The sequence below is a fragment of the Stegodyphus dumicola genome, chromosome 7 (assembly GCF_044657685.1).
Source record: "Stegodyphus dumicola isolate Sdum_Otavi_A_Nest chromosome 7, ASM4465768v1".
In the NCBI taxonomy this organism is placed as follows: Eukaryota; Metazoa; Arthropoda; class Arachnida; order Araneae; family Eresidae; genus Stegodyphus; species Stegodyphus dumicola.
The window spans coordinates 143,573,342-143,600,559 of record NC_140774.1 but is presented as its reverse complement, the minus strand read 5'-3'; the positions used below and the strand labels follow the sequence as shown (position 1 = coordinate 143,600,559).

General features: G+C 34.0%; 1 protein-coding gene across 1 annotated transcript in view; it reads left to right on the top strand.

Annotated features, from left to right (window-relative positions):
* LOC118189623 (protein Skeletor, isoforms B/C-like) overlaps window positions 1-27,218 on the top strand; it is a 70,488-nt gene that overhangs the window by 35,359 nt on the left and 7,911 nt on the right. Inside the window, exons 6-14 of the mRNA XM_035360276.2 lie at window positions 1,121-1,193; window positions 3,226-3,400; window positions 5,551-5,656; window positions 5,740-5,876; window positions 7,844-7,985; window positions 14,122-14,232; window positions 15,423-15,605; window positions 21,549-21,742; window positions 26,499-26,559. Coding sequence (XP_035216167.1) covers window positions 1,121-1,193; window positions 3,226-3,400; window positions 5,551-5,656; window positions 5,740-5,876; window positions 7,844-7,985; window positions 14,122-14,232; window positions 15,423-15,605; window positions 21,549-21,742; window positions 26,499-26,559 — 1,182 coding nt within the window. The remainder of the gene's footprint in view (window positions 1-1,120; window positions 1,194-3,225; window positions 3,401-5,550; window positions 5,657-5,739; window positions 5,877-7,843; window positions 7,986-14,121; window positions 14,233-15,422; window positions 15,606-21,548; window positions 21,743-26,498; window positions 26,560-27,218) is intronic.

Here is a 27,218-nt window from a genome sequence, read left to right as displayed (position 1 = left end):
AATAATAAAAAATTGAATAACATCATTAAATAAATTTTTGTATGCTGATTACTGTGTGCTGTATTTATTGAATGTTCCACGTACAGACAATTAATTAAAAAGAATGAGGTAATGGGCATAAATTTTACATTTTTTTGTCAAACAAAGGGTTAAAAATTGCAATTTCAACACCTGCAATTGTGAAATTTGTGTAATAGAAGTGAATTATTTCTGATTTCTAGTTCTTATGCTATTAAACAGTTAAATGAGCAGTTATAATGATTTTGAATCAAGTAAAATTCCATCAACGCGCAGTTTAAAACTTTTATATATTGTCTTCTATAGAGATCTGCTTAACGTTTGTGAAACAAGCATTTTATTTTGATATTTTCATCGAATGTATACTTGAATTTATTAGCTGAAACATATTAACATATGCAAATTTGGTATTTCTCTATCAAAGGCGTCACATAAATTTTTGGCGATATTTTAGATTTACAGATTATAAATTAGGCAAATGTGCCAATTGCGGTAACTAAGTGTCGACTTGGCTATAATAAGGAAATATCAAAAGTATTTTTAATATTTATTGTATAATTCTTTCTTTAATGGTTATTGTACAATAATATTTAACACGTTGGACCCCGCACCGGTAACTCTTATTTATGCTTCGAACAATATCAGTCACCGGTGTACTTTCCGTTCGGACACCGTCAGTCACCAGTTTCTAACAATTTACTTTCCATTCGGGAAGCGTCAGTCACTGGTGACTGTCTATTTTTCGTTTCGATCGCGTGAGTTACTGTTGATTGACAATACAACAATTAAAAATACATTCTGTCATTATGAAATTCTGCACAAATCTCTGGACGCCAGCATCAAATCGGTTATAGCAGACTAAAAGGAAAAGAAGAAATAACATGGTTGGTATTTAACATGTTAATAATTAGAAATATTTTGCAGATAAAATAAGAGAATGAAAACAAATTTTGATAAATAAATAAATATTTAAAACATTTTACTTTAGAAGTAACCGAAGATTTTGCCTGCAGTTAAAAATATTTTTCTATAGATATACATTATACGCTTAAAACAAAATTTTTCTTATTATTTCAAATTAAATTTAAGTATTATTTTGCAGATGTATATTTTTGGGCAGGTGTAGGCCCTCAACCAACACCTTTCGGTCAGAAAATACCCGATGAAAAGGGCTAGTAAGTATTCATTTATATTTTTGGTATATGTAAATTTCCTTTTAATTTTACGTATTTTCTTTTCTGATGAAAAATCGCTTTCTCTGAAAGAACAATAAACATCCTTATTATCTTAAGCTACAGAATTATTGGCTTCTTTGCAACATTAAATCAATATACATGAGCAAAAACTATGAAGACAATTTGCCTATTGAAAGTGAAAACTAGAGAAAAGCATGCAAAGGTATGCAATTATATTTGAAGCATCATCATTGTAAATTCTGCGATTATAGTTACGCTATGTATTTTATATAATCAATCATCTGCATTGTATCATTTCTATGAGTGAAGAAAAATATTAACTTGCCGTCCACAATAGCAAAATGATATGTAAGAAGTACTGTTGCTTATGCTGTATGCTTATGACAGGTAGCTTATAGTTATTAAATGATATACAACTTTCAAGTAGATGTTTCCTAGACACAAATTACCAGAACTTTTAAGATAGGCATGAAACTACATTACGCATTTCCAATTTTGAAACTCGGTCTGCTGTAAAAATCAGGGATTCAAGAAAATCGGTTTTGCATATTTTCATCATCAATACCAAATTATGTCTTTTGTGCAACTATTCGCCCATAGGATGCTTGGTTAATATTGCTATATATGCAAGCATTGAATTAGAAGGAAAATGGAGAACACTTCAGAATCAGGAAACAGAAGTTCTAGGCTTTAAATTAGGGAAGCATTTATGATTCTCTTTATAATGCTTCAATGGATCATTTGTATGGGTATTTTGTGATTTTTAAAAGTATTTTGTTAATACCAGGAAATCTCCATTAGAAATTCTCAAAACCTTTCTTTCTCCTAAGCAGAAAGCCCTTCCTGGCGTTCTGCCATAACGCAATTTCATTGCCTCATTGTCGATGTTTTCATCTCTTGTTAAGTACTGAGGTTATTTATTATCTGTGTTTCATTAGTCCTTAAGTAATGCAACACTGCAGAGTGTCAGTGTTCAAAAATGCCCATATTTTATCATTTATTTTTAAGTACAGCTATTTGTCTTTTCTGACAATCCTTTCTTCCTAACGTTCCCCTCAGCGATTCTAGCTGGCAGTTTACAAACTTTTCTTTTCTCATTGTCGCAATCTCAGTAATGAGCTCAGATTGCAACTGGCGCAATAAGCTTAATCTCATTCTCTCATAGGCGATGTTTCATCTGCCCTTAAGTAGTAAGATTGGTCATTGTCAGTATCTCTTTTTAGATACTGTAAAAGTACGGAATTTCGATGTTCAATAACACCCATATTTTCTTAGTTCCATGGAGGTATAGTTATATTTGTCAAAACTGACAACCCTATTTTTCCAAAGTTCCCTCTGGCGATCCTAGCTGCTAGAGTATAATTGTTGCAATTTCAGCACGATGATTTGATTACTATTGTAGCAACGTTCAGACTGAGCTAGCAGCAATGAACTCAATCTCTGTCTCTCATTGTGGATGTTTCATCAGTTTTTAGGTACTGAGTCTGGCCATTGTTGATGTCTCATTAATCTGTAGGTACTATAATAGTACAGAATGTCAGTTTTCAATAACGCCCATATTTTTTCAATTCTTTTGAAGTATAACTGTTTTTCCAATTTCACAATGATATCTTCCTAACATTCTCCTCAGCGATCCTAGCTTCTACGTTATGAGCTTTTTTTTTTTTTTTTTGTTTTTAACTGTTAGAAACAGGACAAGCAACATATTACAAAATGTATCCCTAACAACTCTATTTTTTAAATAGAAAATTAGGTAAAATATAAATTAATCACTTGTAAGATGCTGAAAAGCATACTTTTTGGTAGCTGAAATACATGGATGAAAAAACAGGCTCCATTTCTTTTCTATAATTCATTTTTATAACGCCTAATTACCGCTTTTGAATGAGCTGTTTTTTCAGTATGTCAACTTTCATGTTATTTTTGCCCTTAACAGGAAATTTTGAAAGAAGAATAATATATTTTTATTCTTTTTCTTGTAATATATTTTAAAAATTCACTCACTTTACAGCTTGAACTCATTAACAAAGTATACTGGCAAGGATGTTACTCTGAGGCTCCCAGGAAAGTTAACTATGGATGACATTGATTGGCTGAGCATTTACAATGTAAGAAAGCAAGAGAACTATGGGTCCACTGTCATTCCGGATAAATTGAACATTCCACCTTCCCTGATACATGTCATAGTGAGTATTTTTCATTAGTGTGTATTTAATTACGGCAAAGCACACTAGGGCTATCTGCCTAAGAGGAGGGATGCCTTTCGTGGAGGACTTTCTAAGGGAAACTGGCTCGTATACACGTTACACATGGGGAAAACCACGAAAACACCCATGCAGCCAGCCCGTTCGCGGGATTCGAACCTCGGACCGAACTACCAGTGTTCAGCGACTTTACCGCTCGGCCGCTGGTGGGCTATTTTTCATTAGCTTCATATTACTTGTAAATAAAATTGAATTATAAATCTAAATTTCTGAGTTAAAAAATGTAAAACTTGGAGTTGAAACACCTTATGAGTTTTAGGTTATCTTCTTCCTCTTTTCGTAGCAATGTTGAAGAACAAAATCAACTTCAGTGACGTAACATCATAGTATATACGTTTAATCATAATATGCGCATTGCTTTTTTTATTGCCGTTAACATAAATCTGGATCTCGGTACATTTATTTCTTCACTTCATAATAACCTTTCTTGCAAATAAGCATAGCTGTTGTTCAGTTCTGTGCATAGTTGTTAAGCAAATTTGTTGCGTTAAGATTTCGCGGATTTCCTATCATGTAGCGTAAGTCGGATGCAGTTTCTCTCAAAGTCTTCCATGATGGTATCTTACGCTTAAGGTATGGTCCTAGTGTGTTTTCTCCATTATCAATTAATCTAGTAACTTTACAAGCATTTCATTTAAAGGGAAAAGTAAATTTTCCTAACAACTAAGCATCGAAGGGGGGAAATTTGATTTAACTTAATACTGAATAACTACTTACTTGATTTTAAGTTTGATTAAGTTTTGATAATAACTAAGCATCAAAGGGGGAAAACTTGATTTAACTTAATGCTGAATAACTATTTACTTTATGTTGAGTAGGTATATTTATTAATTAGCAAATCTTTTATAGGTATTCTGCATGTTAAAAAATTGCCGATTTCCTTTTTAGCAAAATGGTTTTATAATGACGCGACAAAGTTTAATAATAATGTTTCTTAATGATTTTGATCTTGCGTACTCATATAAGTACAAGTACACAAAATATTAGCATTGTTACTTCAATAGAAGGAAATTATTTAAAGGAAACAAATCTGTAAAGCAAAAGTACAAAATATGAGGAAGAGTAAAACAGTTATTATTTTTCATTTATTAATGTAACATTTAAAAATTAGTTTTGTGAAAGCCCTTTATAATTTTTAATTCCATTAGTTCTAAAAATGGACATGTATTAACACCTCGTTTCTGAGGAAAAAGACAAACAAATCTTTGCTTTCCGTGAAACCATTTACTGCCGCCTTTTTTATCTCATTATCTGCACTAGAGAAATCCGCTAACTGTAGGTGGTAAAATTTTATAAACTTTTTACGAGTAAAAATTTAGTTCTCTAATTCACTTACCTTCTAAAGGGCTGTCCTGGAACATGTTCGTTTTCCTTTCGAAGTCCATTTCTTTTAGTCTACACTAAATTCCATTCACCGCAGACCTGTAATATATTTTTCAGAAATTTATTATTAACATACGAAATACACAATATTTACAAGTTAATCAATATAAAGTACGTTTCAGATATATACTAGAACGGTCTATCGTTTTGAATAATATTAGAGGCGTCACTCATTCAACTAAGTACTTTTGTTTCTTCCTCCAGAGGGCGTCCGCAGTTGTTGCGTTATTAGCAGGCAAACGCGACAGAAGGTAATGAGATAAGTCTTAGAAACCTGACAAAGGTATTCCCAATATATCTTCTTCTCCCCTCTGGTAAATGTTTCATTTTTTACCTTTATCATATAAAAGTGGGATAATCGTTATATCATTCTCTACATACTTATTTTCTTGAGGGGTCGGTTATTTTGGCCGCTTACTAACGTTTTACCTATGAAACCAAGAGCTATTGCTGCAGTAGGGAAAAAATATAATAGTATATGCAGTAACTAGTTTACTAAATGATTTCTGTTTTACTAGGTGTATCGGGGATGGGCTCTGACCTGACGTTCGTAAAATTATTCGGAATCAGTTCTATACTTTTTAATAATGCAAGACTTAGAGTGCAAATGAAAAAAAAAAAAAATTCTTACCTAGAATCATGAACTGACACCAGTTTTGATACATTCATGACTAACTTACATTGTTTAGGAACACGAGTCTCCTCTGCCAAATTGTGAACAACTGCATAGAGACCTAATGTTGAGCTGGGAAATATTCGGACCTGCTATAACTTTTGAGCTTGCTGCGCAGATCGGTAAGTCAAGATAGATAATAAATTTGTCTTTGTTTGATCTGAATGCTAATTATTTTATTAGCATGCTTTTCTCTTTTTTCCAGATGAAGATGAATACATGGCCGTTGGTATTAGCGGTTCAGACAATAGTTCTCAGATGATTGGTTCTGATGTGGCAGTAGCTTATATGGACGGTCTTTTGGGTATTACAGCTGATTACAATATTTCGGGGAAATTTCCGGTAAAAAATATATTTATAATATTAATAACTATTTTATAATGCAGATTTCTATTAATAAATTTGTATGTTTTGTATTTATGCAGGTTATTCATTAAATTTAAGACTATTAATGCTCCTTACTGATTAATTTTGCTTAATGAAATAATTCTTTCTATGGATTTAATATATTTCAATAAGCGCTCAGAAAATTAAAACTTTTTATTGTAATCGTATTTAAAATATAGTTCAAGGAATAAAAGAAATGATGGTTCATTGAAGACATAAAACTGTAACTTATCATGGTTGAATCTCTACAGACTAAATTTGACTTTCTACATAGTCAAAAGATATTGAAAATATTTGTATACTTGAACTTGATATTTGCTCAGTAGCTGATCAGCTAGCATGAGATATTTCTATAAACAGCAAAGGCGGCTTAAGAATAATGCTGGCCACACTTTTTGTTTCTCACTGTGGTCTTGTAATTGTGAGACACCATTCCCACAACCCATCTGGCTCACTGTCAGTACTTTTACGGAAAATACTATTTACCCACTATTTTATGAGATACCTTTTTATATATTTCAAGTAACTGATTTTTGTTTCCGCGTCGCTTCTTATGTATGGCTTAATTTTAAGCGGTTAAAAAATATGTTACTCTATACAGAAGAAAAGCAGCGTTAAAACATTATTTTAAATGAGATTAAATTTGATAGAAGAGAAATATGTAATGAAAAAACGATTATGTAATGAAAGTCAAATAATTACATGCCGATGCCGGGGAAATTAGTAAATTATATGGCAAACATTTCGTTTGATGCAAACATTAACTATAAATAAATGATTTAGTGAGTGTTTGAAGAATTTTGTCATGAATGCAGTGCAAAATTCTATTATTGAACTCTGTTAGTGAAGTTTTCTTCATTTACAGTATTAACTCGACGATTATGTACCAGAGAATCTCAATTATCAAGAGATTTGTGTATCGTACTAGATAAAAAGTCATCTATAAAATGTATTGCGAAGGATGCTTGCTGATGTGTTTGTTGCATGTAGCCTTATATTAGTCTACTAAAGAACACTGTTTGGTTTGGTACAGCAGACAGGATTATAAATTAAGCAAAATAATCATGTGCTTTAGGGCATCAAATAAAGAGGGAACCTCAAAAAGACTTTTGGAACTTAAGGAAAGGGAGCATCATAGAAATTCCTCATTACCGGTTTACTATGGAATGCATAGTGCAGCTAAACCAAGACTGAGAGAGAAGTAATGGGGAAAACAAAGGAGTTACAGTGCAAATATATGTTGGGGGCACGAAAATCTTTTACCTGCTTGTGGCATCTAAAAGTCTTAATCCCGCCCTGTGGTACGCTCAGCCGCTAGCTCACTGCTATTGCTGTTCAAATTCCAAATCGAGACTTGGAAGTTGACCAATTGTATGACGCTCAATAGGATTGAAGTGTGAGATCTATTGCTTCGTCGTTTTCAAGCCTTTACGGTGATCGTCATTTTGATGGTAGAATCAAGAACTCTAAGCACTATATTGCTTTTTTTTTTTTTTTTTTTTTTGCTGATTATGTTACAACTGAAAGCGTTCATAACGATGGTTTGGCGTTAGTGGGAGTCTACACAAAGAACGCCTTGATTGCAGATTTACATTAATTAACCGTAGAGGAAATAGTCTGTATCGATTAATTTTATTTTGATACAGATTAAATGATGAGAAGTGCTATGCAGATTATTGGAAAAACCCTTAATTCAAATTTTTAGAGTTTAAGATATTAATTTTTGTTCTAGAAAAAATGGTAGGCTTTATTATTAGCACATAGCCAATTCATAACATTATTTGTATAAATTAAAAGAGCGATATTCCTAACCTTATGATTTTTTATGACTGTTAGATTATAAATCTAAGATAATAAAATTTAATGAGAATTATTAATAATGTACGTTCTTTTGCAAGTTACTCAACATATGTCATTTTTAGTGTTCTAATGTTCTGGGCAAAAATGGTGGTGTATGTCCAGATGAAAAAGTTGGAGGTGTTCCAAATGGTTACCAAATACATACTTATGTTCGAAAAGACGGCATCACCGTCATCACTTACAGGAGGAATCTACTAAATACAGGTTTGTTTTATCATAATTTATAGAAATAAAGAAACAGAACGAGCTTTTTGAATTCTAAAATATTTCTAGTCTTAAAATATTTTTGTGGTCTGTTAACAAATAAACAATGAATACTTTGTTGTGTAAAGTTTTCTAAAAATTCTAAAGGTTAGGAAGAACTATCAAAAGAAGTAACATAAATTTTAAAATTTAGCGAATAAAATTTAATTTCTACAAAATAAAGAATTATTAAAGGATTGAAGTTCAAAATGATATCCTTGGTATAAAAGTATAGTTTCAGAGGTATTTTATGGCATGCCTCATTTACTTCATATTTTTTTTATGTATTTTTGACTTAAACCACCATATCTCATAATTTAATGCTCTCATCACGACAAATTTTCTCTTTCCATCCTGTAATTATTAGTAGGAAAATATTGTTTAAAGTAGTTTGCTTTCAGACATTTAATGTCTCTCGTATGATATTGATGTACCTTTTCTCGTTAAATGTTTGTATTTACTGCTGGAAAGGACCACAAATTCTTGAAGAAATATACTTTTGCCGGGGTAAGGGAACTTAATGATCAGTCTTTTAAAGACTCACGAAAATAAAATATCATATTTTATCAAAAAGTGTTTTAAAAACACCATCCCAATCATGATGATTGCCTTTCGTGTTATGTATAGAATTGCGAGTGTGAAAACTGTAAAGCTTAATTCTTGGGGGCTGCTAAAATAAGAGAAAGAGTAAACGTAAAAGGATATGCAAAATAGTATTAAAGCACTTTATTAAACTTATAATTTCAATGCAGATATCAGTGGCACGCCGCTTATAACTCGGGAAAAATATACTCTCGTGCCTGCTTTAGTTTGCATGCGTATATGTATATATAACATATGAAAAAGACTTTTTAGTATTATTGATGGCGTAGAAACATAGACCCATAATGTAAAGCAAACTTGGCAGCTGAGGAAGATAAAATATTCATCTTTATTTCAATAGATATTTTGCGGCCATAATTCATTTAAAACTCTAATCTTGAGTATTCAAGAACATTTACATTTTTTATATTATTGCGATAGGATGAAAAGCAGCACACCAGCGTCTTAACTTCATGAGAGCTATAAGCAAAAGTGCGCAGTTATCCAATACGGAAGCTCACCAAGAGAAAGGTTTCAGTTCTCTAAATTTTGAGTTCAAGTTCTGAATTAGTTATCAACCTTGTTAAGTCATATGTATGGACTGATCTAGAAGTGACGCAGTCGAGAGAAATTTTGATGCACTGCAGATGCTAGGACGGGGACATACAAAAATCTTAGTAAGAAATTTAAAGAGCTATTGATAAATAAGTTAAATTATTAGAGATTTATTTTCTTATTTTATAGGAATAGAATTTTACTCATTTTCGTTCCAACCTTTACTTTTCGATTTGTGATTTTAATTTAACGCCCAGCGTCGTGTGTAACCTATAGAAACAGTTCTAGGATACTGGATCCATCGAGAGAAATACTGGTCAAGGCCGTCCAAGAGCTATTACGGCCAGAGAAGATCGTTATTTGTCCATTTTAGCGAGGCGTAACAGAGGGGCTAAAGCTTCTCACTTCTCTCGGAAAATGTATGCAGCCATGGAAACCCGTGTAAGAAGGGTGACTGTTTCCAAAAGACTGAATGAGAGAGGGCTGTTTGCCAGAAGACTTGCTGTTTGCATCTCACTCACGTCTACGGACAAGAGAGTCCGATTAGCATGGTGCAGGCAGCATAGTGATTGGAGTAAGGAGCAACGGGCGACTGTTCTGTTCACCGACGAGTCTCGTTTTTGCCTAAACACCGATTCTTGCCGTACTTTCATATGGAGAGAGCCAAGGACCCGCTACTTACCATCCAATGTCCACGAAATCAACAATTATGGCGGTGGCGGTGTAATGGTCTAGGCAGACATCATGTTGGATGGCCGCACAGCTCTCCACGTCTTTGTCAGAGTCTCTGTGACTGATGTGAGGTAAAGGGATGAGGTCTTGGAGCCTTATCTTCGCCTTTCCAGTGCGCAGTGGGCCCCGAGTTCATCTTACAGGACGATAACGCGAGGCCACATAGAGCTTTTCTGGTCGACGAATTTCTCGAGAGTGAGGATATTCACCGAATGGATTGGCCAGCCAGGTCTCCAAACCTCAAACCTATACAACTCTGGGACGCTCTGGGGAGGGCAATTGCAACTCGCAACCCCCCTCCGAGAACCATCTAGGAACTGAAAACAGCGTTACTGAATGTGTGAGACCAATTGCCACAGGCACTGATAAACTGCTTTATTTCCAGTATGACATCACGCTACGAGGAGTGTTTGTCTGTAAGAGGGGACCATAAACTCTATCAACCCATTTCGTTTGTGTCTTCTGTAACCGCTGTTTCAGACCTTCAGACTTCCATAAGTGTTACACACGAACATATGTGTCTATAATTACTACTGAATGCTTATTTTGTTTGAATTATTTTAACGTATGTTCACACCAAATTTAATTAAAATCTGACCAGTAGTTCTCGAGATCGTAAATCAAATATATGAAAATTCTCTTAATTTATTTCACTAGTATATTTCATATGAAGCTGATGAGCCGAGCTAACGGTATTTCCTATGGAAGAATGTAGTATAGTAAACATCGTCTATGATTTTGATCGTCTTATTGAAGTTTCTTTTATATTTTGGTTTGTATCGGGGTTTTCTCAAGTGAAGGAACATGTCGGATATTCTGTACTTGACAAGCCGCATTCGATTAATAACCAAAGTTTCAATTTTAATTACTGTTGCCAACTATAAAGCGAATAACCCATTGATCTTCTTGATCTGCAGCTAACTAAGTTTCTAAGTCCGCTAAACATTGAGTAATTCTGCCTGTTGGTGGTAATGGCTGGTTGCGTAGGGCGGATGTAGATTACGCATTATTAGTACTTACCTATTTCTCTAGGACGTTTCTACGAAAACATCCTTTCCCATAAATTGATAGCCCTTGCCGTAATTAATCCAATCCCCTTTTGCTGCTCAATGTCTAAATTTAAATTAAAAAAATTCTTGTTTTACTCATCAATAGTGAAATCAAAACAGCATGGATCACTGCGCATAGTCGCATGTGTAGAGATGTGCGAGTAATTCAAAGTTAAGATTAAAGTTGCGTACGTAAAGGGTTATGAGGTACCAGACTTTAAAGTGCAGTAAAAAATGGGCCAGTGCAGTTTCTGTAGCATAGAAAGCACTTCGTAATAGACGATAACAAATTAAAAATCACTAGTGAAAGTTCGTCGATTGAGACGGAACCTTAAAACTAGATGAACTTGAATTGTTAATGTCTATAGTGCCTGGCATGCGAGACGCAACCTGAGAGTGCCATTCAGCGATGTGCGATATATAATTGAGAAACATCTCTTTACAAACTGAATAGAATGTGAAGCTTCGTCCGACACGATATTGATATCTTGAGTCTTATTCTACTTTTAGAGAATGCATCTGTTCAATCTAAAACCGTCCACTAAATTGCATAAAGGAGGACAACATGCATAGCAAACAGCTACCGCTGTGCCTTTTGCCGTTGAGTTTGCACGCTTGGCTTGGCATCAAAACTAGTAACTGGGAATAGGGTATTATTCTTTGACGATTCCGCTTCTGTCCATGGCATAAGAACGGCCGTGGGTCATTGTGAAAGCATCATGAGAACGCGCTAGCCATTTTGGCTGAGTGTCACTTCTTTACTTCTAAATTTATTGATCACATCTAGCAGCATGGTTTCGTGTCGCATTATGCTCAATTACTGGATACTCTTGTATGCATTTGTCTTTTGTTGTCATATGACGGCAGAAAACTACGATTATATTACGTTGTGTTAAACTACGAGTACGATTATATTACCCATAATCTCTCATCATGCAGAGAACATCCTAGTACTTCAGAAAAATAACAGTTGACAATATTTTTTTTAAACATCGCTATAAAAGATATTGCTAGACACTGCAAACTGTCATCAGTCTGGACGAGACTTATACCCTAACCCTAGTCATTAGCCTGTCTCGAACGCTTTTCCAACGAAAACTTGTAGAACCACGTTAGACATGACCTAAATTAGGGGCAGCAGCCAATTACATTGAAAATCCTTCATTTCACTGTGGATGCGAGTTTTCAACAAATACCTCCAGTGACCATTTCTTGATTCACGAAATGTCCCGCCATAGGTAGAAGCTTCCATTACTGCCATTGGGAGCGAAACTAGTTATTGAATAATCAAGTTGTATGCATGTACATTCTGACATTATTTTGATGATTTGAATATCTCTTGCACTTTTACCCATCTGATGATTTTCATATGGTTACGCATAGACTTCATGATTGTTGTGATTTCACTTTTATTGAGGGTAATAATCAATTTGCGTTCTGGTAAGATTTTAATGAGGTAACATTAACTGTCTATATGTAGAATGACCACTAATGAAGAAAAAAGGGCATTAGTTTACCATGAACAAGCACTACTTTACGCTTATACTTTAATTTTGTGATTGTATTTCAGTTTCGCAGAAGCGCTTAGATATGGACTTCTCATATTTCAACATTGTACATTAATCTTGGAATGCGATGAAACGACAATACTGAAGGTTTATGATTTAGCATTGCAGCGAATTTGAGTAACGTAATGGGAAATAGAAAGGTATGCTTGTTAAGTTTTCCGGTGAGTGGGTGAATGAGCCGCTAAGATGGCTTCCGACCACGGAAGTGATCCAACCGAGATTGTATACAATCCAAGCGGGGAAAATCTATCTGTCGAAAAGAGAAGTTATTCAGTGCAGCCAAATGTTGTTGTTTGGTCCATGTAATTCATGGAAGAATGGTTGCCAGAGCCTCAAAGAGATTGGACTTCTACTTCCACCTCAGTTTTGAGGAAAGGCACCTGGGCGGGGTTGGGGGGTGGTATCCTATGGTCTCCACCTCTCTCCTCTATCATCAAACCACATAACAGGCCTTTCGGATCGCCATATACAGGTATTTAGATTGCCCCCATACCGCAAAGACAGTGTACGTTTACAAACATTTATGCTTTCTCCGGGATTCGAACCTGGACCATTTGGTATCGCAGTAGCCTCCCCTAATCGCTATAACGTTTGGGCGGCCAGTGAAGCTAAATCACTTGGCAAAAAGAAAACTGAGCACTGTTAACCAACAGAACTATAACACAGGCTTACTTACACGAAATTACAGTGCATCAGACCATTGTCATAGTACACTGTTAACTCTGTGGATAATAATCGTATTGTTGCGTTTTTCTCTTCCTGACCCCAGTTATTACGTTATTTCCTTCCTTCACGTTCGTACGGGTTTCGTGTGGATTTGGGTTGAATAACGACGACACTCGATGAAGTATCGAAACACACTTTATTTAGCCGGTATTATCAGGACAGCTCCAAAACACGTGTTTACAGTCGTCGAAGATCTACTATAAACTCGCTGGAACAATCAGCTACACAGCCTTCACACTGTCAGGTTATCACGGTAGAGACAGCTTCACTGCAAAGCACCAGAGTACAGCTCCCGACTCTGCTCGGTCGTTCTTGGAACTCCACGTACTCTCGAGACTCTTCACGCTACAACTCGCGATGCACTCGACGACACACGAGCACAGCTCCCGACTCTTCGGTTCGTTCCCGGAGCTCAACACCTGATACGTCTCTCGCAGGCAATTTGTGTGGCTCATGCATATAAAATATATGTATGAAATATGCTAAACTAAAACTCAGTGTCCAAAAGGAAGTAATTAATTAGTTTAGACTCCTTTTATAAAGTTATCAGCGATTTATTTCTATTTAAAACCTCCTCCACTACATGATGTAAATATGAACTTGTGGCTTTTTAGAAAATCTAGATGCGGCTCTCGAACATTCCTGAATTCAAACGTGCAGCTCTTACTGACATAAAGTTTGGCCAACCCTGGTATAGAAATTATTACTGAGTTTTTATAAGTAACCTCTTTCTATCCACCTAATTATATAGTTAGTTTTATAAATAGGCGGAATAAGATTATATCTTTCAGTATATCTTATTTCTTCCTATAAACATTTTCTGCATGAATTTCAAAGATGGTCAAATAGTTCATGACTGAAGATTATGATAATTTCTTTTTATAGAGGACAGTGGTGATAAAGTATTTAATCAGGAAGGAGACACGTACCTGATATGGGCAGTTGGAAAGTACAATTCTTTCAAAGAGCCAACTTATCACAGACTGGTCCTTAGAGGTGAGTTTTTCATAATAAATTCTTTAAATGCCATTTTACCTACTTTTAGCTATTTTGCCATCAGTAGATCTTGTTATATACCGTTAATTCTACAAAGTGCTGAATATATATAAATTTTTTAATCTGATTTTTAAAACTTTTAACTGCCAGAGAAAACATTAGAGCTATTACAGTACTTTTTTATTTAGTACCTTTTCTTCTTAACAGTCTATTCTTAAAACTAAATTCTGACTCACCTTCATGGATTTTAAGGTTACTAATTGTTTAGGAATTTCCAAAGAGAATGTGAATAATTTTTTTGTAGCTTAAATTATTTTAAACTTAACAACTCCTTTTTATTTGGGGTACATACAGGGTGCACTGAGCACCATTTAATCAAAATTTTTACGCTGTGAATTGAACCCACATAACGCACCTTTCTGCACTTCCCTAAGGCTTGCTCGGTATTCTTTTTAAATTCGATGTTCGGAACACAAAATCTCTGTTTTAGTAACTGATAGAAGCTGGCAGCCATGAAAGTTCCTTATTTCATTGGATAGCAAACTCTCTGGTCATCTCACAAAATCTGGATTTCTTTTTTCAAACTGAAGTAGAAGCATGCAAGTAGTGCTGATTGATCGAGTCTTCTATTTTATAGGACAGTAACATAAACAGTAACCGTATCTACAATGGTGAAATAAATACAGATAAAATGGTAATTATTTTTTATAGTGTCATTACTTTAAAGAAAAATATTGAATATTAGAATGTTTTTCATATTAGAGTTTTCGGAAAATGTTTTTCTCTAATACTGAACATTAGAGAAAAACATTTTACGAAGACATTGATGTTTACTTCGTGATGAACGTGAAAACAAATGAAACTTTTTTAGACTATCAGAGGCAGAATGGGTAATACCTTGAACAATGGTAGTTCGCCTCAAGTTATCAGTAAAGGAACGTTTATTGTAACACAGCTGTACAAAGATAGTCTAATAAAGGGAAATGATATTTTTGTGAAGCCATTGGAAATGTATGTTCATATGCTGGCATGCGATGAAGAAAGGACAAAGTTGGGAAATTGGCTTCTGTTGAAGACGCTAGAATCCCAAACTACTAAAACTGACTTGATAACCTGATAACCAACATTTTTAAACGCATAACGTATTTCCTCGGGCATTTCTACAATAATAAGCTATTTTGCTTTTACAGGAGATCTAAAACTGAACTTGGGTCGGAAACCAGGCGTTAAAAATTGTGAACCTTTCACACGCTCTCGAACGAAAGCGACAGAGAAATCTTGGGGCCCTCTCAGGATTCGAGATCCTCAGGTGACTACCTTCACTGTTAGAGTTGGAGTTCCCGGTGGAATGAAGGGATACTCTGGTATCACAGGTAAGGACTTGATCACATGCTGTACCCATTAAAAAAAATCTGATGTGGGTGCCATGCGACTTCTTTCTACGGTCTGTTAAATTGTACAATTAATGTAATTAAAATTATTAACTAATTATTCTAACTTAATTAAACGATCCTCAGGACAAGTTGAAAATGACATCAAAAATTGCAAATTTCGAAATATCCTGGTCAAAATTTATCATACGGGAATCAAACTTATGCATTTTTATCTTTTAATAACAAGAAACCGCATTGGAAATTAATTTCGTTATTTGTCGAAAATAATTTTTTAAATTTAACATTGCCGAAACATGAATATTTTTGGCATTTTAAATACTTCTGTAATTGGAAGTATATGTCTACGCCAATGTTTGCAAAAATAAAGGCTGGGAAAGGACTTCTAAGCCGGGTAAGGGGCGCGGATATTTATATGCATGTTTGGTATTGCCGATTGCAATAAAAAAGAGAGGTGTACAACTAGATGTTATCGCAGTCCCACATACAAAATTTCAACGTCCTAAAGCTAATCGTTGAGTTATGCGAGATACGTCTGTCACGAAAAATTTCCCTTTGAATCCACTTTAAATCCGTTTTACAGTCCATTAAAAAAAAAAAAAAAAAAAAAAAAAAAAAAAAAAGAGTCCTCTATTCTATGCATACATCGAGATACCATGTAATAAAAATCATCCAAATGGATTCGGAAAGGTCAAAATGGATATTTGCTTTTGAAATGAGCCATTATGTTTTGGTATTATTGATATTGACAGATTCTAAAATAATCGGTAATTTCAATTGGTATCTTGTGGTTTTTAAATACATACATCGTTATCGTTACCACACTGTAGCATGGGTATTTACTCCTGTGACTCAATAAAGAAAATAGTGAATTTTACAGAATAACGTTCGTCATAACATCATTATATTACATCTTGCGAGAGATTTAGAAATTCAGAAAGGTCTCAGGATCGATGATTTGTATAAATAATTTATGGACTTGTATGCTAGCAACGGCATGAAATTTCATAATCTCAAGATATGTAGGAAATAAATACTCGAGATTTCTTCTCTCGCTATGGTTTCGCGGTTCACTTTTCGAAAGACCTAAGGCTATTTTCTTTAATTCAGTTTCTAGTACTGTAATACCCGAGGACGTTTCGCGGTTCCGCATCTTATTTTACACACAATGTTTGCAATTAATTTATATCTGACGTTTTCGTTATTTAGAGAATATGTTGATAAATCATGACTCTGCTATACACCGCGTCGACAAATTCCTTACCGGCCTATATTTTCGCAAACATTTGTCGTAGACATATATATTTCCACTTACAAAAATGTTTTAAATGGCGCAAAGATTAGTCAGCAAAATATGATCAACATATAAACAGATAAAAATGTTAAAAAAATTTAATACAGAAATTTTAATTATTAAATAAAGATTATATAATACAGTAAGAAATAAAGCACTTAATATTTTTCGCCAAATCTTTCTCTAATTTTTTAGTGCTAGTCTTCGCTCCATGTTCACAGCGATCTGTTTCTGCTTAAGAAAAATCAGAGAAATGCTAAATCTCTGCAATGCGCATCGGTTGTGTCCTTTTGGGATTTTGCCCTAAACTATTGAATTTCTGCAGAATTTTTACCGCAGTTTTTCCATTTCTGGGAAATTTCACAAGCGATATTTTAAAATTAAGTTGAAAGCAAAAAGCATCACACTTTGTCTGGCAAAACATTTGGAACATGGAACGCATGCGAAAATGGTGGTGTTACTTGACTGAAGTACTGTCATGACATGGTTACCTGAAGAATGTTTTTACGCATGGTTGCCCGAATTTGACAATTTTGTAAATTTGGCCACATCTACTAAGGCGGTTACGTTAATATGCGAGTATCGTATTGACTTATTTGATTATGTAACTAAGTTATGAAAATCGAGACTATTGAATAAAATCAAAATAGTACATGCAGTGAAGGAAGCACCTCGGAAGTCCTTGAACAACTTATTTTAAGAGCACCCTGGGAGAAGTAGTGCTGTAAATTTTTGTGGTGTTATTACACGTGTAAAAAAAGTATTTTCCAGACAACTTGTTTAATATGTGACTAGGGAGTTAAAACGAGGCAGTCTGAAAGTAAATGTTTGGTGTGGGATGTTGCAAGACAAGATTTTAGGACATTTTTCTTTTTATGAACAAACAATAACATTCAGAGTTTACTTAGATAGCTTACAATAACCGGAGATTACTTTGGTATTTCGAAGAGTAAAAGCCGGAGTTATCTTCTCTGAACAAACAATAGAAGAACTTTACTTCTTCATTACATTTGCTCGTGGTTGGAGGACATCAACCCAAAGACATTTTGTCGCATATCATTTTTATGTAACTTGTGTCCACTTGTCATATAGACTTTGAAGCTTTTTTTTTTAAATGTGACGAATACCAAAGGTATAAGTTGATCCATTCGCAAACAACAAGCTGTTAAAGTTGCTCAGCATTTTGTAGCCACTCTGTATTTTAGAATGTACTAGTAACAGATAATTTTCTCGAAAGGCAATTTTACCAGTATTAAAAATACTGGTAAAATTGCCTGCTACTTATTCCTTTCGCGCTATTAAGTTAAAAACTTAATAGCGCGAAAGGAATAAGTAGCATATATTGGTATCATATTAATTACTATCTAATGTATATTACATTTGAAAGTTTTCTCAAACATTTAGTTTTCATATTTAATAAAGTTTGAGAAATTACTATAAGTAATTGAGATGAAACTAATTTATTTTTATGATGAATTGAAGCATAGTTTCTTAAATTTACCGGTAACTTATTATGCGTACAAAATTATTACATAATTTTTTGCCTAATTTTTCAGACACAAGTTATAAGATAAAAATTGAAAGGAACTTTCTAAAATCCAATTTATTTCCCATTTTTACTTCCTTGTACGAAGTAAAAAGGAAGTATTGTAATCGCGAAAAGTTTCAGGCAGCATATTTCTACGAAAATATCCATTTTGACCGCTATCGAATGCAATTTAACGTGTTTTCGCGTGATATCTGTACGCAAGGATAGAGTAAAATACTCTTTTCCTTCAAAAAAATTATAAAACTGCTTTAAAATTAATTCTGAAGAGAATTTTTCGTGGCGTCTGTACGAACGTATGTACGTACATGCCTCGCATAACTCAAAAACGAGTAACCTCAGAACGTTGAAATTTTGTATATAGGACTGCTATAACATGTAGATGTGCACCTCGTATTTTGATTGCAATCGGTCGCACCAAACGTATATAAATACACTCATGTCCATAAATTAAGGATAATTCGAAGTCACGCGGAAATCGAACTCTAAAATAAATATATCACCTGTAAAATCACTACACACATCTTCAAGAATGATATGCAAATTTCAGAAAGTAACCAGATGACACCGATGGTACGTCACAATGACGAGAGTGTAAGAGAGTGATATATAAGGAATACAGGCAAAGAAGTAAAATTGTTCGCAGGCGCTTTATGATCATTATAGTGCAATAACCGAATAGTTATGACACAAAGGACGCATTTGGATGATTTTTTACGCGGTAGAATTATCGGCCTTCTGGAATGTGGGCGTACCCAACTGGAAGTATCACAGGAACTTGGAATTGCTCAGAATGTCATCTCGAAGCTTTGGCAACGATTCCAAGATGATGGTAATGTGAGTAGACGTTACAGCACATGGTCGCCCCAGAATTACAACGCCGAATGAGAACCGGTATTTGGCAGTTACTGCCGAAAGAAACAGGCTGAGCACAACCTCAGACCTGTCTCGTCAGCTCTCTTCAGCCACTGGTACGACAGTTTAAAGGCAGACCGTGTACAGACGTTTAGGGCAGATTGGTCTATATGCTTGTAGACCTGTCAGATGCATTCCACTTACTGCAACTCACTGTCGCCTGCGGTTAGCCTGGAATCGAGAGCATGCATTGTGGACACCGCAACAGTGGGCTTTGATGTTTTCCGACGAGCAAAGGTTTAGCTTGCAGTCTGATTCTCGCCGGACTTTCATATGGAGAGCTTCACGTACCCGTTACCACCAAGAAAACATCATTGAACGACACCGTTACGGTGGTGCAGGAGTGCTCGTTTAGGTGGAATTATTCTGGGTTCCAGAACTGACTTGCATGTTCAAATTGGAGCCATGACAAGCAAAATCTATCTGGACGTCATTCTGGAACAACATGTACGTCTGTTTCGGGGCGCCTTGGGCGCACAATTTGTCTTTATGGATGACAACGCCCGTCCTCACCGTGCAAACATCGTAAGCGAATGCTTTCAATCGGAGGATAACACACGTATGGACTGGCGAGCATTCTCACTGGAGTTGAATCCAGTACAGCACGTATGGGACATGCTCGGCCGACGAGTTGCAGCCCGTCAACCTCCTCCTACATGTCTACCGGAACTTCGGAGAGCATTGCCTTTTGAGTGGTGTAATATCCTCCAAGATCAGATCGATAATTTGATACTCAGCATGCCTAGGCGTTGTACGGACTGTATTTCATCGTCTGGGAGACATACAATGTTTTAACAATCATACCAACCATGTAATATTGGTTTGTTGTAAGTAGGTGTTTTTTGTAATTTGCTCCAGGGAGAAAAAATCGCTAAATTTTTAATAATATCAAACATATAGCATCTTTTTTTTGCTCTTTACCTTTTGTTTAATAAATAAGCTATAAATAAGTCAAATTTGTTTTTCTTATAACTCTTCCTTTGCCTGATTTTGCATTATCCTTAATTTGTGGACATGAGTGTAAATAATTTTTCTTGCTTCCATCATAGTTGTATCTATTTGGCAATATGCGTTGATTATTATAAGTAACCGTTTTTCCTGTTATCTCTTCTTAATCGAATTATGTGTGTATATTTATATATATATCCAGTCTGTTACCCGGCTCAGTGATCTCAGTTTCTTTACTCTTATATGTTTGTAAATTGTACATTTTTTAAAAATAATTGAATTATGTTGTTTTTATTTTCCGGTTAAGGATTTTATGCCTTTGGTAAATCTGTGTGCAATATTTTTAGAATTGTCAGTAATTTTAAAGTTGTTTAATTGCCGCTTTTTAATGGCGGCATGTATTTTACATTTGAAACAGGAGACTAGTGAATTTGTTGCCAATCTAGAGAAACTTAGCTTCGCAACAACAAAGATAACGCATTCATTTATTATTGCCAATTAAATCATGCTTAATTCTTTCTGGAATTTTTTCGAGGAAATAAGTGTTTGAAATTTACTTCGTAATTTTTAATATAGATATTTTGAGTTTTTATGTATTTTTGCCTTCTCGCGAAGTGAGAACTGAATTAATTAAATGAGAAATATTCAATCGTCTGTGAAAAAGTGTTTGTTTTTTGTTTTGTTTGCTTAATTTCTTTTATACATCATTCTAGCTTTATTATAGTATTTGAATAGAACATGTGGCAACGATTAGATAATTCTATTCTTTAAATGATATAAATTTTGTGCATTATGATTTATAATATGAACGAAATATATACGTTAACTGTTATATAATTATTGGATTATATAACAGTTAACTTAGTTTCCGTTATATAATTATTATATAAGTAAACTGTTATATAATTATTAATACTGTCTAGTGAATCTAGCGCCAGAGTGTCGCTATGGTAAACAAATACTAGAGTGAATTTTAAAGAATGCATTTATTCTATTGTGGATTATGCGCTGTCGGCGAAGTAGATTTAATTCAATCCAATAAGTTTAAATGAAATGCAAGAAAAGATGCGTATAATTTAATATTCTAATTTAATATTCCAATAGAAGGAAGTCATGTGTTGTACACATCAGATTTTTTCTCTTTAATTATAGCCTTAAGAGCAAATTTATGTCTCACATAGTTATGAAGTATTAAAATTTTTGTTCTCCTAAATATTTTCAGGTCGATCATCTCCTGGAGTTGCATGGTACGTAAACGGTCTTCTCAGCCCTGAACTATATTTAAGGAGAAATCGAAGGTACACTTTTATTGTAGAAGGAGGAAGCGATCCTTACAACGCTCGTTTCTATCATCCATTCTATATAACTGATGATCCACACGGTGGTTATGCTAAATACTCAGAAGAAGAAAGACAGGTAAACTACAGAAATATAAATCTAAACATCTTATAAAGTGCTATTTCTATAGTTTTTTGTAAATTATTTTCTGAAATGTTGTGCTTTCAAATAAATGAGATTCATCCGTATACAAAATAGTCAATATAAAAATGGGGGGGGGGAAGAAAAAAAGAAAAATCCTATCGTTTCCCCATTTTTTGTATTCCTATTTTCCTGAGAAGCTTATAATTTATGTATAAGAACCATCATAGAAGCATCTTTCAATAGGGATTTCGGAGTCTACAAACCGAAATGAAATATTTTATTGGATGGAAGAATGTGAACTCGTCATTCATGCATACATAATTATTAAAGAGCATTTTAATTATGCGTGAGTCAGAAACTAGCTTAAATATGAAGTCTTTCAGAAAGAAGTGTTATCCTTTAAAATACTACAATACACCGTATTTTCTCACTTATTTTCCCCTTTAGTGTTTAGAACCAGGTTCTGAAAACTTCAAAAATATTCCTGTAAATTTCCCCTTCCTCAACGCGTTCAGAGAACGTGCTCCTCTAAATTTAAAAATTGATTTATCCATGTAATGATTCTTTTTGTCTTACTAACAGAGACAAACCATCGTATCTACCCGCGAAGGTCACGCCGAATCTTTCTCTTCTATCTGCTCAACTTAATGCTAGCCTAATACGAAAACCGACCAATCCCACGGACGAAAACTCGAATTGACATTCAGTAAACGATTTCGCTAAGTCAGCTGCACATTCAACTTTTTTAATTATTTTTAGATGATTTGAGACCTAAGGGGTAGCAGAGACAGCAAACAGAATGGGCGAGTTTCAAATTACAGTGAAGTAGAAAAGATATCTTATTAAATATGCAGTCGCATTAATATTATTGTGCATTCTTATTGAAAATTTGGTTTCCTTCAAAGAAATAATATTGGGGTAGTTACCACTAGTTTATACATGGCTACTTTTTGTTTGCTACTTTCTTACTGTAACCTCATCCTTCAGAAATTAAATACACAATTTTACTTCTCGATTTTCGGACGATAAAATTAATAAAAAATAGGGAAACTAAAACTACTTGTAGAGACATTACTGCAGCTGGAATCATGTGAACAGAAATGATGTGAATTTATAAATGGAATGCATATAGTAGGAATTGTTAACTGTACTTCAGGAAACTTTCATTCACCATGCATGTCAATTTTCTCGTTTAAAAGCATTTGTTTAAAAAGATGTAAGCTTCTGTCATCTGATACTTTATTCTGAAACTTACTGGAGTGAATAAAAAATTTCACGGTATCATTTTTCCTTAGCTCTTTCCACGTTTGAATCAATTTAGAGGAGGAAATATGTTGAATAATGTAGGATCATAATGTAAAAACTCTATCCACTGAAATGTTTCAGGTGAAAAGCATAGCTTCGGCTGAAATGCGTAGAATAATTTGAATGTAAAGAAAGACAGTCATTTGTAAAGTCATTTATAATCACGTCTTTGAAAGCAGTTCTGCTGTTAAACTGTTTCACTTCTTTCTGAATGCTCCTAAACAGAACCGTTTCAGCTGGCCAATTTTGCGGTTTACTGCACTTATAAACAAAGAACAAGGACGTGCAGTCAAGCGTTTATTTCTTATCACAAAAGTGGTGTTTTCAGAGCATTCTCAGATATGATAAGATTATTGTAAAAATAGGACGAAATATGCAAGTTACAGCAAATGTTTAGCGTCTTAACAATGTGCGCTTGACATACTGAGCCCTTCGTTACAGTAATTTGAATTATTTCTTTAAATAACACTATTTTTCTTGCAGTAAAAATGTTTAATAAGTTTAATGCTTGTCAGGTGAACAAACTTAAGCTCGAATTAAAATTCTAAATTGTTTTCGTATGCGAATTATCTCTAATTATATTGAAGTGTTAATTACAATTTACTTAAATTTAAGTGTAGAATATTGGAATCTGACGATGCAAAATTTTTCAGAAGTCTGATTCTGAAAGTTTTCGTTAGTCTGAAGTATTAAACGAGATCCGATTTCTTTTGGAAAAAAAATGCCGTCTGACATCTTTATATAAAGTAAAAGAAAGCGTCTGTGTGTGTGTCTTTCGTTTGTGCTGTGCATAAGCCAATAGAACCAGGGCTATGAAATTTGGTACATAGGTGCATCTAGACAAGAGCAGTGCACCTTAAAGCGATTTTTTCAAAATTCGAATGAGGTTTTTTAATTTTATAGTTTTCGATGAAATCGCATTATTTTGAATAGATTCGTTCTTTTATAAATGTGGTTTTGGCAACAGTTTTTTATTTAATGCTTTGTATACTGTACTATTGACTGTTGAAAATGTGAGATAAAATGCCGCTTATTTTCTTTTGATTTTTGGACGCGCACATTGCAATCTTCTTACTCTGACGCGCATGTGTCACGCGAGGCACAACAGAAAGAATTTCCTTTTTTTTTCTCTCTCTCTCTCTCTTTATTAGCTAATGGCAAAGAGGTTTGTATATTTTGAATTATGTCATCCACAAAGCACAATTTTGATTGGTTTTTGTTTTCTGATGATAGTTTCATTCTTTTAGAAATTATGTTTTGGCAACAGTTTTTCATTCATTGCTTTGGATACTGGACTGCTGACTGCTTTCTCTTGAAAATATGAGATTTATTACTTATTTGATTGTAATTTTTTAAATTATGTTTTAATTATACATAATTTTAATTACATAAAAAGTTTTGCATGATTTATTGAGGAAACAAAGTTCTGAACTTCCTATATACCATTTCAATTCTTACGATTTTACAACAGGAAGTTGGTTACTTTATTTATTAGGATAATTAATATTTGTATTAAGGGATATTGCTTATTTCATTGTAATTTTTTTAATATGTGATACATTTTTATTGAATTTTTAATGAAGTTGTTCTGCATAGTAAAATTCTCTGCAGGTTTGAAATTTAATGTTTGGTGTTTAATGTTTGGTGTTTTTTTGCATTTTTACGGCACATTTAAAAGCCAGACGAAGGCTGTCTGCGTAGCGGCTTGTAATATAATTAACCAATATAATTAAATCCTTGCACTTGAGGCCTTTTTCGTTCGGGAGAAACAGCTACTAGTGAAAATGTTTCGCATTTGTTGAATTTCTTATGTCTAACTTAATTTCACACACAATTTAAAGAAATCTAATGGTTCTTTTACGTCTGGCGGCTCTGTCGCCGGACCCAAATGGTATTATTTGCTATATTACTTCAGATTACGTGCACGTTATCATTACTGAATTTCTGTATCTTCTGCGTAATCAGTGTCGCTTTCACGTTCACTATTTATTGCCCTTGAGTTTCCTTATTCTTACACCTCTTCATCGTTTTCTGCATCACAGCTTTCCTTCTTTCTATGGTCAAGCAGTTAATGCATCTATGCATCGTTCTTTGCAATGAAAGACTACGCAAGGAAAAATCGAAGTCATCTTCACTTAAACTAATTTATTCATCGTATTCCATGAGTATTGGTCTCGGTAACTTTTGAAGATAATATTCCTATTGCCACGACTATCGAGTTAGAACTAACGTCGAACAGGCATATATAACAATAGATCTAAAAAGATCTTTAATATTAAAGACTGGCAGTTATTTTATATGCATGTACTGTTGATTACATTTAGGAAACTCATGTATTGTTGAATACACTCATTGCCCAAATCAAACGTAAATAAATCAGCTCTTTACAGCTCGAATTATTGTCAACAGCGTATCAACTTTAGAGTGTCAAATCGAGAGTCGTTTCTCGAGTACCGCATCAAATCAAGTGGTGATCGAGAGTCTTCTCTTTCCAATGCAAATAGTTAAATCATATTTCTGTATTCAACAAAACATTCTTATAGTTTTAGTTTAAATTCTGATATCTTTTCATTTACTTTATGCAGTGCATTAATACATATGATGAATTCGATACATAGTAATGAATTAACTTTTGGTTTTTAAAGAAAGAAAGGAATACTTGTTTGTGAAAAGCTTTGGAGATGTGCTTGATGTTAGGAATGCAATTTTTTATAGAACTTTCATAAAGATTTAAGTTAGGTACATCGAAACAGACGATAGAATGAAAAGAATTTCTGAAGTTAAAAAAATTTCATTAGATATACTTTATTTGTCTATACGTAGCCATAGGAATAGCATTTGGATTCTCCGAATCGGGAAAAGAAAATTTCAGATTCAAAATTACTTTTTATAATTAGTTAACATTTATTTAAAATTTTTAAAACCAGAAATAAAAATGATTTTAATACCAGGCTCAGAGAACATCCAGTAAACGCAATGTAAATTGGACTTTAATGGAGAAGTCATTTAGCCAATTTTTTTATTTAAAATAATATTTCTGAAAATACGGCTAAGTACTGTTAAGCAAAACTCGCAATCAAAATTGGAACAGGGCTTATAAGAGGGGCCCATGTGGGATTCACCATACATAGTTCATCCTCACTACTAAATTTTTCGCTTTTTTTTTTTTTTTTTTTTGATGCTGAGAAAATGAGAGAATTTTGGGAAAATTCTAGAGTTTGGATCTTAAATATCTGACTGTTAGGTAAACTGCCCAGCGAATAGGTTGATAGACATAAATGGAAGGAAAAAATTTGCTTTGCCTTATTTGTTCTGAACATTTTGTCGTTGATATTTTTCGTGTGTCTTTATGCATTATTTTAGAAATACATAAATTATGAGAATTTATTATCTGAATTTACATCTTGCAAGTGAATATTCACTCAATGCTTTAAATTTATTTCAGGGTAAGAAAATCTACGCTGGCGTGGAATTCGATCGTAGAGGTCGACCACACCCATCGGCGGGTATGTATCAAGCTTTAGGTTTATTTAAGTTTTAAAGTTAATTTACACTGATAAAATTTCAAAACTATTCATTAAATATATGATGAATTTAAAAGTAGAGTTCATTCAAGAAATTAACGTAAGAATTTAAATTAGTTATTTCTTAAAGAGCTGTTTCGTCAATTATTGCATAGTTTATATCTGGATATATATATTTTTTAATTCTTGTGCGGAAAGGTTTTGAATTCTTCTTGCAACTTCAAATGCAGGATTCATTCTGCAGCTATGAATACATTCCTCAGTTTTGTCTTTCTCCGCTCCCTCCCTAAGAGAGAGAGCTCGCATTTCCAGTTGCACTAGATTTTGAATATATGAAAAGGAAAATGCGCATATCAAGCTTTATTTGATTTTGGAAGGCTGTTAAACGTTGCCATCTAGTGATGCATGCTAATGATGAAAATGTTAAAACCTGTTCGGTGAAAAAATCTTGATAAAAAAATGCATAACATCGTCAAATATTCATGAATGCACGGTTGGAATCTATGTTAATACAACACCTTTCTACGTCATTATCAAGATGTAGGCTGTCATGTTTATACACGTTCTAGCGTGAATCGAAAATGATCTAAAACCAGACTCCATCCTAGATGGGAAACAACAGAACACATGCTCATTAAAAT